The following is a 17,959-nucleotide window of genomic DNA, read 5'->3' as shown; positions in this document are numbered from 1 at the left end:
TAGACTATTGGGTGACTTCCCGTCAAGCCCCCCTTTCAAATCCTTTCACGGAATTAAATTGTGTTATTAAGAGGCATGAGCTGCCAAAGACTGCAACACAAACACCTACAGTACGTGTTTGTGATCTCTGTGACATCAAATAATGAAAACAAAAGATCAGCGATCAATCAGTCACTGTGACGATTCTTTACCAGCGACAGGTTAATACTGCTGCAATATTGTTTCATAAAGTACATTGTAGGCAACAGAGTCTTGTGCACACCTGATCGGCTCAGAGACGGGACGTGCGTATAATAAAACTAAACTAGAAATACTGTTCCTTCGAAACAGTGTGGGCTCGGTTCCAACCCAACAAATAGGATACTTTAAGGTACTGTAAGGTACAGTACCTTACAGTATTGTACTGTACCTTACTATACTGTACTGCACCTTACTGTACTGTACTGTACTGTACTGTACTGTAACTTACTGTACTTTACTGTACTCTACTGTACTGTACTTTACTGTATTCTACTGTAACTTACTGTACTTTACTGTACTCTACTGTACCTTACTGTACTGTACTCTACTGTACCTTACTGTACTGTACTGTACCTTACTGTACTATACTATACTGTACTCTACTGTACCGTACTGTACCTTACTGTACTGTACTCTACTGTACCTTACTATACTGTACTTTACTGTACTCTACTGTACTTTACTGTACTCCACTGTACCTTACTGTACTTTATTCTACTTTACTGTACTTTATTGTACTTTACTGTACTCTACTGTACCTTACTGTACTGTATTGTACTTTACTGTACCTTACTGTACTGTACTCTACTGTACCTTTCTGTACTGTACCTTTCTGTACCTTACTGTACTTTACTGTACTCTACTGAACCTTACTGTACTTTTACTGTACTCTACTGAACCTTACTGTACTGTACATATTATATGTGTTCTAGATCTACATTTTTGATTCTGTGTTTGGGAACCAGCAACTGTCAAATGGACTCCAACTGTAGTGGAGTATATTGAGTGCATATACTGTAGGCTAACAATCCCAGATCACATATGTCCTCCACTATGTCTATAACCAAGGCGTTCTTCTATGTGGCCACTCCAGACTGAGGAGTGGAGCATGGCTTTTATTGTGTTTGTGGATCTGACTTGGAAATGCATTGGTTTTGATATCTCCCTGACAACCAACAACAACCACTAATATGGCTGACTGTCCCTGCGGGCTCTAGGATATATGGCTATGGGATTTACATCCCATCGCCCGGACTTGATTCTTGATCACAGCTGTGTAATCAGTAGAGTGGAGAGGGACATTTATTTATAGTTTTAACTATAACTATAGTTTTATACATCACACAGCTTAGACATTTGGATCAAATCAGAGAGCAGACCTGTGTGAACGCAATGATATAGATAGCATATCTGAAGTGTGAACACTGCAGCCACAGCGCCTTAACATAAACATGGGTCTATTATCCTTCTCTCCACTCTGGGGACCCATTGGAAATGCATTGGGTGCTTAAAGTTAAACATTTTTATTTTTTTATATTTATACTACAAAACATTTCAAAAAGAAAAATACACGCACACTTGTCCTCAGTAAGCTGAACACATAAAAATTTGAATGGTGTTGAAAGGTGTAAGCGTTTAGGAGATGAAGCGCGCCAAAGTTTTAGGATACTGACTAGTATAGAAATAAACTAGAAATACTGTTCCTTCGAAACAGTGTGGGCTCGGTTCCAACCCAACAAATAGGATACTTTAAGGTACTGTAAGGTACAGTACCTTACAGTATTGTACTGTACCTTACTATACTGTACTGCACCTTACTGTACTGTACTGTACTGTACTGTACTGTAACTTACTGTACTTTACTGTACTCTACTGTACTGTACTTTACTGTATTCTACTGTAACTTACTGTACTTTACTGTACTCTACTGTACCTTACTGTACTGTACTCTACTGTACCTTACTGTACTGTACTGTACCTTACTGTACTATACTATACTGTACTCTACTGTACCGTACTGTACCTTACTGTACTGTACTCTACTGTACCTTACTATACTGTACTTTACTGTACTCTACTGTACTTTACTGTACTCCACTGTACCTTACTGTACTTTATTCTACTTTACTGTACTTTATTGTACTTTACTGTACTCTACTGTACCTTACTGTACTGTATTGTACTTTACTGTACCTTACTGTACTGTACTCTACTGTACCTTTCTGTACTGTACCTTTCTGTACCTTACTGTACTTTACTGTACTCTACTGAACCTTACTGTACTTTTACTGTACTCTACTGAACCTTACTGTACTGTACATATTATATGTGTTCTAGATCTACATTTTTGATTCTGTGTTTGGGAACCAGCAACTGTCAAATGGACTCCAACTGTAGTGGAGTATATTGAGTGCATATACTGTAGGCTAACAATCCCAGATCACATCTGTCCTCCACTATGTCTATAACCAAGGCGTTCTTCTATGTGGCCACTCCAGACTGAGGAGTGGAGCATGGCTTTTATTGTGTTTGTGGATCTGACTTGGAAATGCATTGGTTTTGATATCTCCCTGACAACCAACAACAACCACTAATATGGCTGACTGTCCCTGCGGGCTCTAGGATATATGGCTATGGGATTTACATCCCATCGCCCGGACTTGATTCTTGATCACAGCTGTGTAATCAGTAGAGTGGAGAGGGACATTTATTTATAGTTTTAACTATAACTATAGTTTTATACATCACACAGCTTAGACATTTGGATCAAATCAGAGAGCAGACCTGTGTGAACGCAATGATATAGATAGCATATCTGAAGTGTGAACACTGCAGCCACAGCGCCTTAACATAAACATGGGTCTATTATCCTTCTCTCCACTCTGGGGACCCATTGGAAATGCATTGGGTGCTTAAAGTTAAACATTTTTATTTTTTTATAATTAAACTACAAAACATTTCAAAAAGAAAAATACACGCACACTTGTCCTCAGTAAGCTGAACACATAAAAATTTGAATGGTGTTGAAAGGTGTAAGCGTTTAGGAGATGAAGCGCGCCAAAGTTTTAGGATACTGACTAGTATAGAAATAAATAATGAAGATAACATACGTGTGCTCGCCTTTAGGCGAGCCCACAATAATGAAGATAACATACGTGTGCTCGCCTTCCAGGCGAGCCCACAATGACCCGCACACCGTCTGCACTACACTTTTATTATTCAAGCAACGTTTTGGTCACACACACACAGACATCAGGCATCTGTCTGAAGAAGGTCTCTTCATAAGGACTATGTGACCGAAATGTTGCTTAAATAATAATATTTCGTTTTCATTTCGTTTTATTAAGTACAATGTAAATTACATTTAGTCTCTGGTTGAATAATAAAGTCCAAAACTGTTACTTTTTAGGAATCAAATTAAAAAGTAGCAAGAGTAGCTGATCTTCAAAGTCAAAAGCGTGCGAGGAGGAGGTTATCGTTTCGAGTGGAGATTTGTGGCTTGAGCAGTTCCTGAAGATCCACAAGCTCACGTGTCGCATCACAAGCGGCTATTTTCACCACGCGACACCGCCGCGCGACGAAGTATGAAAATAGGTCTTAAGTGGTTTAAAAGTGTCAAGAGTATTTTGACAGCTTTCATTGTGATGGTCTGTGGTGTTTATGAAAATTACGACCAACTCCAAACCACTTTATGGCGCAACACTCCAAAATGTTTGGAGAGCAGATGAACAGACACAGAAAGCTCTAACGCGGCCGACCACGGCTGCTCCGTCTCCGTGAACTTCAGATCTTTATGTTGTTGTTTATCTCAAGTGCAAAGACGAGGAGGCCTTTTAGAGAAATGTGTGGGCCGCTGTGAGATTTATCTGTTCCTGCAGGGCTGTGTTAGTGTCTGGCTGCTTTTTATGACTTGCTGTGGTTTGCTGAGAATATAAACGATTCACACTGCTACTCGCCAGACCCTACAGGAGAGTTGGGATGCTGCTATAAAACATTTGATCTTTTTTTGTGCAAATATCAACCTTTGCCTGAATATGTTATTTGAGTTTGTACAGGAATAGATTGTCAAAACCCTGCTTGTCCTTCCGGTAACAAGACTACAGCATATCTTTAACATTCTTTATTTATGATGTTATTATGAATTATTAGCAAAGGCAGAGCCGTGCAGAGAATGTTAGAGAGGCAGGGGCTGACATTTCTAAAAGGGCCTTTTGGTGGAAATATTGAAAATAGCAGACCTCCAAGCTCACAACGTGTCACAGCACACTGAACTAAGCATAATCATGTCAATACTGGAGATGTGGTGTATGGCATGGAAATCTACACAGAGAGGGCAATTATTTCAACATAAGATGCTGCATTCAAGTTCAGGAGAGTTTGGACAAGGCAATTCTCTTGAATGCTGCCTTCAGATATGGCATGGAAAGAGGATATTTGCATTTCTTTCACGATAGTAAAAACTGCATTCAGTGTCTGGAGAGGGCACTTTTTACAGGCGGATAAAAGGGCTTATAAAATAAAAGCTAAAAGCTTATCAACAGATGCCTTGCACTATAGGCCTATGTGTTGCTTATCATTGCTGTCAGGTGCAAAGCTCTTATGTTCAAAACTTTTCAGAATTTTAATAAAAACAATAGCCGATCTACAAGCTCAAAACGCATTGGCTATTTTCGCTAATTTAGTGTGACGCTGTAGTATGACAATGTATTAATTTATGAAAAAGGAAAAAAACATGTGAAAAATGGAGATACAAGGTTTCTGGCCAACAGCGACGCTATGCTAATTTTCAGCGCCTGTCTCAATCCCTTGCTATAAAACTGTTGAGTTCTTGCAGTGCTAGAAGTCTCTTACATCTATAGCATCTGCCATTAAGTTACATAACCAACGCTCTATGTGTTCTGCTCTATCCTTGGATTAAATGACTGCTCACCCGCTATGGCACTTCTGCTCATAGACTAACAGGGATGCACACACTAGCATCATAATCAGACGCCTGCTAAGGCTAACTGCTGTAAAAAATGTTTCACCCATGATAGAGTGTTGATTGCTCACTGCTATTCCATATAGAATGTGCAGTAAATATCTATCTGTATTCCCACTGTAGTGTGTAGGCGCCAGGCGGCTGACATTGTACAGTACATGATATAGCAGTCTCAAATCATATTGATGGTCGATACGTCGTCGCCGGTACATATGATTTATATCGATTCATGGACAGCAGATGTATGCCTGTATAACTGGTGTTTGATTGTAGCCTACATGATACTTATGTGTTATGTGTGTCTATATAATAGTGCATACATTATGTTATCCCAGTCAGTCTTGTACTTAGTCTGCTCTTTTTCCCCTTTACACCAAACATCTTTGCCGAAAATAGCCGATCTACAAGCTCACAGCGCCTCGCGCTGTGAGGCGCTGTGAGCTTGTAGATCTGCTATTTTCCTCTGGGACACAAAGAGAGAGTGAGAGGGATGGAATCGGGGAACACAATAAATCTCATCTCTCTATTTGAAATGATTGGGGTGGTGCTATGCTAATTTTCAGCGCCTGTCTCAATCCCTTGCTATAAAACTGTTGAGTTCTTGCAGTGCTAGAAGTCTCTTACATCTATAGCATCTGCCATTAAGTTACATAACCAACACTCTATGTGTTCTGCTCTATCCTTGGATTAAATGACTGCTCACCCGCTATGGCACTTCTGCTCATAGACTAACAGGGATGCACACACTAGCATCATAATCAGACGCCTGCTAAGGCTAACTGCTGTAAAAAATGTTTCACCCATGATAGAGTGTTGATTGCTCACTGCTATTCCATATAGAATGTGCAGTAAATATCTATCTGTATTCCCACTGTAGTGTGTAGGCGCCAGGCGGCTGACACTGTACAGTACATGATATCTATCTAGGTCGTCCTCAGACGAGCCCTCCATCGTTGTTTCCAGTCATCTCGGTTCTCCATACATCTGGCCAGCTCATTGGTGTTCTGTGTCCCTACGTCTTCCTTGAGTATGTCCACGTATGTTTTTGTGGGACGTCCTCGCGGCCGGTGCCCGTGTGTTGGCTCCCACAGTACCAATTTGCTGGCTGGAAGCTCCTGGTGTCTTTGGCAGTGTCCTGCTAGTCTCATTCTTCTGGTGGCAATTTTCTCGCTTACCTTTGGTATTCCCTCATACAGGCTCTCGTTTGTAACATGTGCACTCCTGTTGATGTTGAGTACTGCACGCAACATTCTAGTGTAGCACCCGTCTAGAGACTTCTGCAGGGTTGGCTTCAGGGTCCAGCATTCACTGCCATAGAGGAGAACAGACTCCACCGTTGCAAAGAAGAAGCTAAGTTTGATTTGGCGGGGGAGGTTAGAGTTCCATACACTGTTCATGCCGTTCAGGGCCCTCCAAGCGAGTGCCTTCCTTACTTTAAGGTCTTTCTCAGTTGAGTCGACCCATGCGCCCAGGTACTTGAAGTCCTTGACTTCCTTCAACACAGCTCCTTCTGTTGTTGTCAGAGGTGAGTGATCAGGTAGGTTATAGGTGATAACCTCAGTTTTCTTAGCGTTTAGCCTGAGACCAACTTTGGCACACTCTATCTCCACCCTGTTCAGGAGTTCTTGTGCTTGTTCCATGCTGTCGGAGAGCAGGCTGATGTCGTCCGCATAGTCCAGGTCTGTCAGAACTACTGCGGGATGCCGTCTTGACCTCCTTGGTGTTAGCGTGAAGCCAAGCTCTTGTTCCCGTCCCCCTATGGCTTTCCTGAGCGCATAATCTAGAACTATGATGAAGAGGTAGGGGGCTAGGGTGTCTCCTTGCATTACCCCAGCTCGGATGTCAAACACCTCACTGCTGCCATCTGGGGTCACCACTTTGGCCCTTGTTTTTGCGTACATGGTCTCGATAGCCCGGAGAATGTTGGGAGGGACATTGTAGGCCTCAAGGATCTTCACCATCTTGCTTCTGTGGATAGAATCAAAAGCCTTTTTGAAGTCAATGAAGCACAGTACAGCTGCTAGGTTGTTCTTTTTCACCTCCTCTATTAATCTCCTTAATGCCAGGATCTGTGCTACGGTTGTTCTCTCCTCTCGAAAACCATTTTGGTTCTCTCTCAGGTGAGGGTCGATGGCATGCCGTATCCTGTTCAGTATCATTCGGTTGAAGACCTTAGCAGTGATACATGTCAGGCTGATGCCTCTGTAGTTGTCTGGCTTTGAGAGGTCTCCAGCTTTAGGCACCGGGATGATATTAGACAGAGACCATATTTCAGGTTGCTTGTTGTGCTGTAGAGCATTGTTGCAAAAGTCTAGGATGAGGTTGTCTAGGTCGCAGTTCTTCAAGACCTCTGGGGGTATGCCATCCGGCCCAGCACTCTTTCCCTCTCTTAGGGTGGATTTTGCCCTGGCGAGCTCGCTGATTGTGAAGGGTCCATCGTCGATGTTCAGGCCCTGGAGGACTGTCGGTATATTTTCCTCCTCTCCCTCTTCCACTGATGTTCCCAGGAGCCTCTGGAAGTGGTCGAACCATGTTGCCACCCTCTCCTCTGGACTGTGTCCCTCCACCTGGCCCTCCTTGGCCCTCTTCCGCCCTGTCATCTCATTTATTACCTTCCAGGCCTCCCCGTATTGCCTTTCACCTTGCGCTGCCTGCACTCTTCGCACACTTTCCATCACTTCTTCCCCTTTGATGGCGTCGTAGGTGCTGAAGAGAGACTGTTTGGCCTCGTTCAGTGTCTCGCGACCCTCCTCTGTTGGTTCACGCTCAAAGTTGAGTCGTGCTTCCTCCATCCTGCCTCGTGCTGCTACAACCTTCGGGTGTCTGGACCGTGGTGGTGCTCTTACTCTGTTCAGCACTGGCACGCACAGTCTGGTCGCCTCCTCATTCGCTGTGATGAATCTCCCGTATTCACGGCTGGGCTCCTCTCCCCTATCCAGCTGCCGAAAGCGCTTCCTGACTTCCTCCGAGTACCTGGTTTGGAGGCCCGGATTGGTCGTGAATGCCTTCCAGTCATGCCGAATCTTGGGGCTTGGCTTGGGGACCCTGAGGCTCAGTCGTACCCTCATGGAGACCACACGGTGGTCAGAGCCTACAGAGCTGAACGTGCTGTATGGCTCAGCGTTCAGGATGGAATTCCTCCACTTTTGCCTCACTAGGATGTAGTCCAACTGGTATAGCCTAGGTAGCTCCCCAGGCCTTGAGGCTCGGTCTCTGAAAGTCCATCTCTTCCCTGTTCTCTTTCGGAACATGGTGTTCGCTGCCAGGAGCTGGTGTTCCATGAGAAGGGCTTTGAGGTATGTGCCGTTGCGGTTGGTAGACTCATGGTATGGGAATGGTGCATCCTCCTGTCCAATCCTGGCGTTGAAGTCGCCAAGGATTGCCAGGAAGTTGTGCGCTGGGACACCACGGACTGCTTCTGTGAGGTCCTCATAGAACTCCTCAACCTTCTCAGGTAGTGCCGTGTTAGTGGGCGAGTACACCACTATGACTGTTGTTACTGGGTTACCTGCAAACTCAGCTATGAGGATCCTTTCAGTGTGCTTGTGTACCCGTCGGAGAGCTCTGCGCGCCAGAGAACCCAGCATTATTCCCACACCCCCTGTTGCAGCCTGGGCCCCGTTTCGCCCCGCAGATGCAGTGATGAACGTGCGTTTCTCTACTTGGTGGTAAACTATCTTGTCGCCAGTGTGGACTCTTCTGTGTTCCTGGACTCCCAGGATCTCTACCCCCTGTTCTTCAGCACAATGTGCCAATTCCACCAGTCTAGCTTCTTCTCTCACTGTGCATGCGTTGAAGGTCCCCATTACAAATGGTCTCCGACAACGCATGAGTGCATTGGATGGGATGCTGTGGTCAGACAGAACCCTCCCTCGTTCCCGTGGGTTTGAGGCCCTGTCGTCATGATGTCCTCCGGAAGGAGGACCAGCACCACCATCCGCCGCGATGCTCCTGCGGACTCCCGCCGCTGGAAGTATAGGATTTGAGATGACTTTGTTCTTCATGGTTGGCTTTTCAATGCTAGTTAAGGACTGTGGGGTCGCAAATTCTCACAGTCCTGGTTTTTACCTCAGAGTGACCTTCTCCTAGGTGGGTTGCCTACCATGGCTAAGAGCCCCACCCGCCCCGACTGATAGCTCAGATTGCCGGATCTGAATGGTGCACATGCTGATGTTTTAACTCACTGAATGGTTCTAATTCTAAAGTAGTTGTAACTAAATACAGTTCTAAAGTTTCGAAGTGTCTACCTGAGCCTCTCCCTGTTGAGTTCCTTCAAGCTGTGTGCTCCATTGTTCCTTTCTGATCCATGAGTGTCTGTGTGTGGCCACTGTCTGCCCTTAAATGCATGTTGAGATGCATAGTAGGGGGAGTGACAAGTGGTGAGCACAGCCAATCAACTGAGCCAGAGGTGATAACAATGTAGTGCCAGCCAAAACCCCCCAACAGAAACCAACCTAAAATCTAAAGTAGTTGTAACTAAATACAGTTCTAAAAATATGATATAGCAGTCTCAAATCATATTGATGGTCGATACGTCGTCGCCGGTACATATGATTTATATCGATTCATGGACAGCAGATGTATGCCTGTATAACTGGTGTTTGATTGTAGCCTACATGATACTTATGTGTTATGTGTGTCTATATAATAGTGCATACATTATGTTATCCCAGTCAGTCCAAGTGTAGATGGCCAGGCCTGCTTTCGGGTTTTCTATTTTTATTTTATTTTTTACTATCATTTTATTGTTACAGTCTACCAAAAATAAGAAAACAACAAAATCTTACCTATTATCTGTCCTGTGTTTCATGCCTATTCTGACATCCTGAATATCCCTACGGGATCAAGAGAGTTGTGTATAATCTCAGTCAATCGATCAATCAATCGATCAATCAATCAATCAATCAATCAATCAATCAATCAATCAATCTATCAACCCACACACCCATCCATGCATGCATCCATCCATCCATCCATCCGTCCGTCAGAATGGACTGCCATCATTGTTGAATAAAACAGTACAGTGATGTCAGATGTGCAATCACATCCTGACTTAATGGGACTTCTTTGGTGACATGTTGATGATCAACAATCTCCCTGAAATCAGATTTTTATTTTGGCCATGACCTTTTCCTGGTCGCCACGGTAAAATAGAAGCGCACTGTAAATGTCACGGCATAAGCCATGGATTTATGTTTCTGAATGCCAACATCTGCTTGTTTCTGTTTGTTCTTATCCAACTGAAAGTGGTTCAGACTTTTATAATACCAAGAGAAAAATACACTTCAGATAGAAATGAGGATAAAATGACTCATAAATGTCTCATAGATGAAACATTCAGAAGTAGGAGTACCGCAGTATAATCATCAAACATATGAAAAAGAGATAAAATCCCTTGGATTTAATCCCAAATTTATCAAAATATCACTGCTCCATATGGTGCCATGATCTCCGCTAGCCACATCAATTACACAAATCATTACTATCAGGCAGAAAACCTCTCATCTCCATATTTTAACCTTTTTGTTCTTTTATTAATAAATACAAAATAAAAAATTGCTATTTTTGCAATTTTTTAATCTAACTCCTGAAAAGTAACAGTTTGGGATATACAAGGTTTCCACCCGTCAGCAACGAAATGCAACACTCTGGAGAACAGGAGATTAACCTCATGTAACTTCATAACAGACGGGTGTCTGAAGTTAACTCAGGCTTAGGGACGATGCATACTCCACTTTTAGAGACAAATTTATTTCGGTTCGGTTCGGGGAGTCACAAAATGTCAGCAGCACTAAACAGCCGAATGAATGATGGTAGAGCACGGAATGCACTTTTAGAGCATAGAGATAAATTCTGCCCTAAAAGTGGAGCATGCATCGGCCCTTAGCGACTCATGAAGATCTGCTGTACATTGCTTCACCGTGGTTGAATGAAGATGAACCATGTTCACCCTCCCAGGCATCCCTTTGAAAGTGTTGGTGAAAGTTCTCACAACATTTTCAAATATTTCCATTTTCTTACAGATGGGCTATTTGAAGAGGTGGTCAGTAACTTTTTATTATGTGTTTTGTTTTTCGCACGCTGATGACTTTCATTCCGCTACATTGATTTCAGATATATTGTACTTTAGACTCAACTACATTTCTAGGAAGGGACATGAAGCTGGTGGACAAACAGCAGAAGTTCTGCCGTTCAGAGACAAAGTGTAAATACCTAGGGCCATCAATATTTTAGTTTTATCTTTATTTTATATCTTGGTTTGGTTCTTTGAGTCTTACTTTTACCTGCACCTCTATATGCTTCATTCTCACTGCTGTTGCTACTATGACAGCTGCATTTCCCTCCAGGGATCAATAAAGGTTTATCTTATCTTTCTTTAAAGCTTTGCAGTGCTATTGCCTTCCCCAGCTAATCCCGTTTCTGCTGTTTTACTGTCATAATTTTAATCCTTCTTAGCTATTTCAATTTGTTTCACTTTAGTAAAGTAAACATAATAAGCATCACACAGGAGGACATTGCACACCCGAAATGTACAATCCTTTTCTCCACAATTCCTCTCCACACACATTGTGTGTGTGATTGCAGTTGTATCCTACCGAAGAAGTTCCAACTCCTCCCACCCAACACTCGTGCAATGACAATTATCAGCCTCCCTCCCCCAAACCCAATTGTGTTCACATAGACGCCCGACAAAGCCGGATGCACCACGGTGGATTCAAACCCACAATCTCTGTGGTGGTGGGCAGAGACTTTACCACTGTGACAACACTTTATTTGTATTATTTCAAAAGATTAAAAAATATATATATATTTACAAAAAAAATGTCAAAAGAACGTCATAAATATAAAAAATCGAATCTTAGAAATAAATAAATATAAACTATTAGGTAGTGAAATGGCAGATCTGTGATTGGCTTTTTTATCTAGTTTGGGAAAAATTCTCTTCTGCGTCACAAAGTTTGTGAACCACTGTCCTACTGGGAGTCTGCCCATACAGAGCTACTGTCCTACAAGCAGTCTGCCCATACATACTGACCTACAGGCAGTCTGCCCATACAGACAGAGCTACTGCAGGTGTACAGAAGCAGCACTTTTAACATGGTACACTGCTGGTACACAGCTGCAGCACTCTTCTCCCCAACAGGATTTATTGTTGACATTAAAGATGCGTGGGACATTTAAATGTCACACATTTTAAAAGTGTGAAAACAAGTTACGCCACTTGGTGAATGCCATCTTGCAAGTGCACATGCCCTCGGTGTGTGAGAGGTTATCCTGTGTGTGAGAGGTTATCCTGCACACAGAGACAAACACGTCTTACCAGCGTGGCTCCCAGGGAGTCCTGCAGGTTGACCTCCTCTCCTTCTCTCAGCAGCTCCTGGATGTCTCCCAGCATCCTCCGCTCTGTTGCCGCCCGCGTCTCGTTGATCATCTCTTGGGTTATGCCTGTCAGCCAAGGAGCGTGGATACATTAGATCAGGGGTTTTCAAAGTGGGTGACGGGGCACCCTGGGGTGCCGTGACGGCAGTCCAGGGGTGCCGCGAGACAATTTGATAATATTTGGAATTTATTTGGACACTTTGGACAAAAAATATTTAGTATCATTTTAAACTTGAAGTACAAAGTTGTTTTCAGTCAGTTCTAACCAAAATGGCTATTATCTCAACGTTTTCCTCCCAACATAATTACAAAAAATCACACCCGTGTGAACTGAGCGGTGGTTCTACCCCCCCCCGTGTGTGTGTGTGTGTGTGTGTGTGTGTGTGTGTGTGTGTGTGTGTGTGTGTGGCCTGGACAACAGCGCCCCTCCCTTAACATGTGTGGTCAGAAAAGGTACTACACAGGCTTGAGGCTACATACAGACCCACCCACCCACATACAAACAAACTAACTAACAAACAAACATACCTACACACACGGCCACGCTATGGAGACGGTGTGACCACCGCTCAAAAAATATCATCACTGTCGGGCAGAAACCTTGTATTTCCAAGTTACAAGACCGTCGCACAAAACTAGTGAAAACAGCCGATCTACATATTTTAGATGATAAATACAAAACGAATGGTTTCCACCTGACAACGACGATATGCTATAAATATAAGGTGCTGGGAATGAAAATTATAATGTAGGGGTGCCTCAGATTAAAAAGAAATATTTATGGGGTGCCCTGAGTAAAAAGAGTTTGGGAACCCCTGCATTAGATCACTGGTTTTCAACCCTTTTCATATCAAGGTCCATCATTTATTTGACTTTTGAGCCACAGAACACCATTTGATGAGCTTTAGCCCCTCAGACCCAAAACCTTTTGTTACCGTTGGATAAGATTTTGTCCACAAATCTGTCCATGCTATATTGATGTACAATAGGAGAGATAATAGGCAAACGTTGATCAAAATAAATTCAATTCTCTAATTGTGTAGACTTCATGTAAATTAAGTAATGCAGATGTTAAACAATAATTTAACTATAGCAAGAGTTAAAGAGCTAATATGGGTCCATTTGGTTATCAAGGCTCCATTTAGCTGGGGACCACCTGGAACCCCCTCAATAATTTAACTATAGCAAGAGTTAAAGAGCTAATATGGGTCCATTTGGTTATCAACGCTCCATTTAGCTGGGGACCACCTGGAACCCCCTCAAGACTACTGGTGGTCTCCGGACCACTGGTTGAAAACCACTGCATTAGATTACAGTGTTTCCCAGAAAATGAGTTGGGGACCCCATTTTAAAAGAAAGAAAAAGAAAAAAGTATTATTTCAAAAGATTTAGAAAAAAGGGAGCCAAGAGGAAGCCAAGGCTAGACCACTAGAGGAAGTGACTAAACGCTATTAGCAGCATGTAGACAGATCCGGAGCACATTGTAACAGATCATGGGAACGCAGGGGACATGGCAATGTCAGGAACACAGAGACACGGAGATGCAGACATATATCACATGTCACACAATCCTGCTGACAGCTACAAAAAAGTCCATCACCAAACAGGTACAAAAAGAAAAAAAGAAAAAGTATTTCTTGATTGACAGCCATATGTTTTTGAAATTATGCAGCAAGTTGTGAATGGGTTGAGGAACTGTTGCACCTGAAAGAAACTGACAACTTTGAACTAAATGGGAGGAAAGAGCACAATTTTCACATGACTGCCATAAAGTCCTCCCTGCAACAAAAGGTTTCATGCCATGGTCAATATAGTCACGCCAAGAAAAAGTCAGGATAAAAAATGAATACAGTAAGTAGATGCATTTTAAAGAGCTGTAAAAAACAGAATAGCTTGACAGCTGTCAAACGCAGGTTCCTCTGTAGACTACAAAACAGGGAGAGAGGAGCACTGCCTGGATACAGCGTAAACCATGCAGTAAAAAGAGGGTAGTTGGAAGGTGCTCTTTGGTACTGTGAAATAATTAACTAGAACAGGGGTCTTCAATGTTTTCAGGCCAAGTACCCCTTAGTTGAGAGAGAGATGAAGCAGGGACCCCCATAACCTGTTCATAGTTCCATATAGTTTCATCGTTTGACAGCACAATCATCAGTGTATTTTGGATTCATGTCAATTTGTGTTTTCAGATATTTACTTGAGCCGTCATTACCTAATAAAATTGACCTTTCACTCTGTACTTAATCTGCTCTTTTTCCCCGTCTACACCAACCTCTTTACCGAAAATAGAAGATCTACAAGCTCACAACGCCTCGCAGCCATCTGCTGTTTTTGGCTACAGTTCTCAGAATATGGACACTAGAGTTCAAGTTGTTAATATAAAAAGGATTGAAAGATTTGGAGGACCCCCTGTAGTAACTCTGAGGACCCCCTAGGGGTCCCGGACCCCCTGTTGAAGACCCCTGAGCTAGAAAATCTAAAACCTGGGGTGGCCTGATAAGACAAATGGTTAGGGCACATACAGAGCACATGGGCTCCAGACTAAATTCCCAGCCGGCCGGACCATTTGCTGAATGTCACTACCCTACTATGTCTATTTGTCTCCTGTCTCTCTAAACCAGGGCTTCCCAGTTCGGCTATTCTCATTCATTCTTAAAGGTGTATTATTTGTACAGGTTTTCTTTTTTCTTTTTTTTTTTACATATTTTCAAATAATAAGCATGAAAAACTATTAAAATATATTGTTCCTCGTGACCTATAACAATGTATCTGCTCTACACTATACCTATCAAATTAAGGCTTAAGAAATAACATGAAATATAAGAATCACACCCAGTGTGCAGTGAGCGGTGCCTTTTATAAGTTAATTTCATTAAGCGTTGTGCGCTTGATCAATGGCAAGCTTTGCGGGACGGACATACGTAAGCCAGATGTAGGAGCGGTTAGCACCACTCAAAATCCAAGGCAGGCAGCACTCTTCCAGAGCTACAGTTGAATTGCCTTGGTGAGCAAGTCACCATGTAGCCGTAATGTGTCAGAGTTTTTCTTTTTTTAAACTGTTCAACCTTAACATACCAATTTAAATGAAGGCACTTTAACTGTAACTCTGGAAAAGTGCAACAGTTTTCAGTTTTCTGAGTCCCAGCCAGGTTCCTCTGCATTCTCACCTCCCAGGGATGCTCTTGTTAACAATGCTGCACCTGTACTGGCACTTGTTTACCATAGCAAGGGTTTACACCCATTTATACTGCCACGAAAAGGCTACAAAATATAGAAATATACTTGACAATAGCTCAGGATTGCACAAATCATTTTCAGGATAAACACACAGGTCCTGGTCCTTGTTGGGCCTTTTTGGACAGATTTGTGTTTAGCTGCTATTTTATCTAGCTCTGCTACTGTAACATATTAATCTCTGCTTTTGGGTAGAAACCTTGTATCTGCATATTTAACATTTTTAAGTTTTTTCATAAATGAATGCCCTACTACTCCGTCATACAAGTTTCATACGAGTTTCACACAAAAGTGGTAGAAATAGCAAATGTACAAGCTCACAGCATGTTGCATGTAGATCAACAATTTTCACTATTTTAGTTAGATATATATGTATTTTTTATAATAAAAAAGGAGCATTTTTGGACATACAAGGTTTCCACCCGACAGCACCGACATAAAGATACAGAATACAGAATGCTGAAACTCCCTCCCCTCCCATCTAAATGGAGTTAATGCGGTCCTTGGCTCAGTTGATGCCGTCGCAACCGCTGAACATTCCACCTCTTAATCCACCTCTCAACTCTGCAATCCTGAGGTATTACGGCTCTGCAAACGTGCATTTTTTGAAAACACATCGACTCTGAGAGAGAGGAAGCCCGTCGGTCAAGAAACTGTGGTTCTCAAAGCCTTTGGGGGGAAGTATTCAAAATATATGGAATTATTCATCAACTGGCAAAAATGCTGCACAAGCGTTTCTGATGTCATACTGTAAGACTTCACTCAACATTAATTTCGCACTGCTCATTCTTCTGTCCACTGCCTTCTTGGAAGTATATGGCCAACTTCAGGTGGAGATGCCAAATGGCATGAGTTAAAGTTATACAGTAAAATCCTAAACGTTTTTTTGACGTTGCACTGACATGGCTGAATTAGGTCGTGGGCGCCAAATGGCATGAGTCAAAGGCAATCGACAGCTATGCAGTGGAATGCGGTAAACCACATAAACGACTAGCAACACAATTTGCGTCTTAATAGGTCAGTGGTCCTCAACCTTTTCAGGCCGCGACCCACAAAATAATCACATTTTAACTAGCATTTTGTATAACACGGTTCTATTGTAAAAATAGCAGATCTACATGCTCACAACGCCTCAGATCGGCTATTTTCACAATTTCTGCCTCTAATATGACAATATGACCAATATTTAATTTGTCATTTTAGAGGTATTAAAAAGTCCTCAAATCGTCACTTTAGAAATGTGCAGATACCCTCTAGTCTATACACTTTATGTTGTTTTGTTTACTGTTGAGTGAGAAAACAATGTAGCACTGTAAGTTAATCATCTGGGGAGTGGGGACCCCCCCAAAATAGTTTGGGGGGTCCCGAGTCCCGACCCACAGGTTGAGAACCAATGTAATAGGTGAACATTCGCCGAAAATAGCCGGTTGTCTATTTGGTGTACTTACTTACGCCTAATAACTGTGGGGCTTAGGATGTCCACAACAGTTCTCCAAGCATCTCGGTCCTGAGCCAACACCTCTAGCTGTCCACAAGGCCGCCTTCTAGAACTTTGCTTCTAGAACTGGTTCAGTTCTAGTTTCATGGAACCTTTGTGCTTTCACGGAACCGGTGGACAATTTTTGGTTCCACTTCCGAACCAACTTTTACGATTTTTTTTCTTCTTTTTTTTAAGATTAGTTTTTTGGGCTTTTATGCCTTTATTGATAGGACAGTAGACTGACAGGAAATGGGGGGAGAGATGGGGATTGACATGCGGCAAAGGTCGTCCGAATCAGGAATCGAACCGGTAACGCCGCCAGGCATCTATGCCTATATGGCAATGCCTAAGTGGTATATGTAACCGGACCAGTAGGCCAGCGCGCGCCCGACTTTTAGGGTTCTGTACCAATTCATTCACAGGAAAAAAGAACTGAACCGGTTCAACCCTGGTTGAAAAGGGGCTTATGTGTGGCCCCTTTGGTGGAGAGGGTAAAAAAGAAGCTGAACAAGTATAGACCCCAGGGAGACACTGGTCGATGACCTATAATAGGGTTTAAGTCAAAGCTTAAATAGCATGAGTCAAAGCTAGTGACGGTGGGCTATGCAGTGGACTGCGGCATGTTCTGTTGTGATGCTGTCTACCTGCTCCAGGTAGACAGCATTTCCTCTTATCACTGAGACTCAGCATAGATGAGCTGGGCTCTAAAGGGAGAGGATCAAAGAGCTGTCAGATCAGACCGCGTTGCATATGCATATGCTGTGTGTGTGTGTGTGTGTGTGTGTGTGTGTGTGTGTGTGTGTGTGTGTGTGTGTGTGTGTGTGTGTGTGTGTGTGTGTGTGTGTGTGTGTGTGTGTGTGTGTGTG

The 17,959-nt window shown here is 42.9% G+C and overlaps 1 protein-coding gene across 1 annotated transcript in view; it reads right to left on the bottom strand.

Annotated features, from left to right (window-relative positions):
- The window catches only part of ppp1r16b (protein phosphatase 1, regulatory subunit 16B), a gene marked incomplete at both ends in the record, with an annotated part of 132,230 nt that overhangs the window by 26,925 nt on the left and 87,346 nt on the right, over positions 1 to 17,959 (bottom strand). The window contains one exon of the mRNA XM_080728878.1: positions 12,324 to 12,448. Coding sequence (XP_080585004.1) covers positions 12,324 to 12,448 — 125 coding nt within the window. The remainder of the gene's footprint in view (positions 1 to 12,323; positions 12,449 to 17,959) is intronic.

Source organism: Nannobrachium achirus, assembly GCF_963921795.1.
Source record: "Nannobrachium achirus genome assembly, chromosome: 6".
NCBI classification, from domain to species: Eukaryota; Metazoa; Chordata; class Actinopteri; order Myctophiformes; family Myctophidae; genus Nannobrachium; species Nannobrachium achirus.
This window is presented reverse-complemented; position numbering and strand designations above follow the sequence as displayed.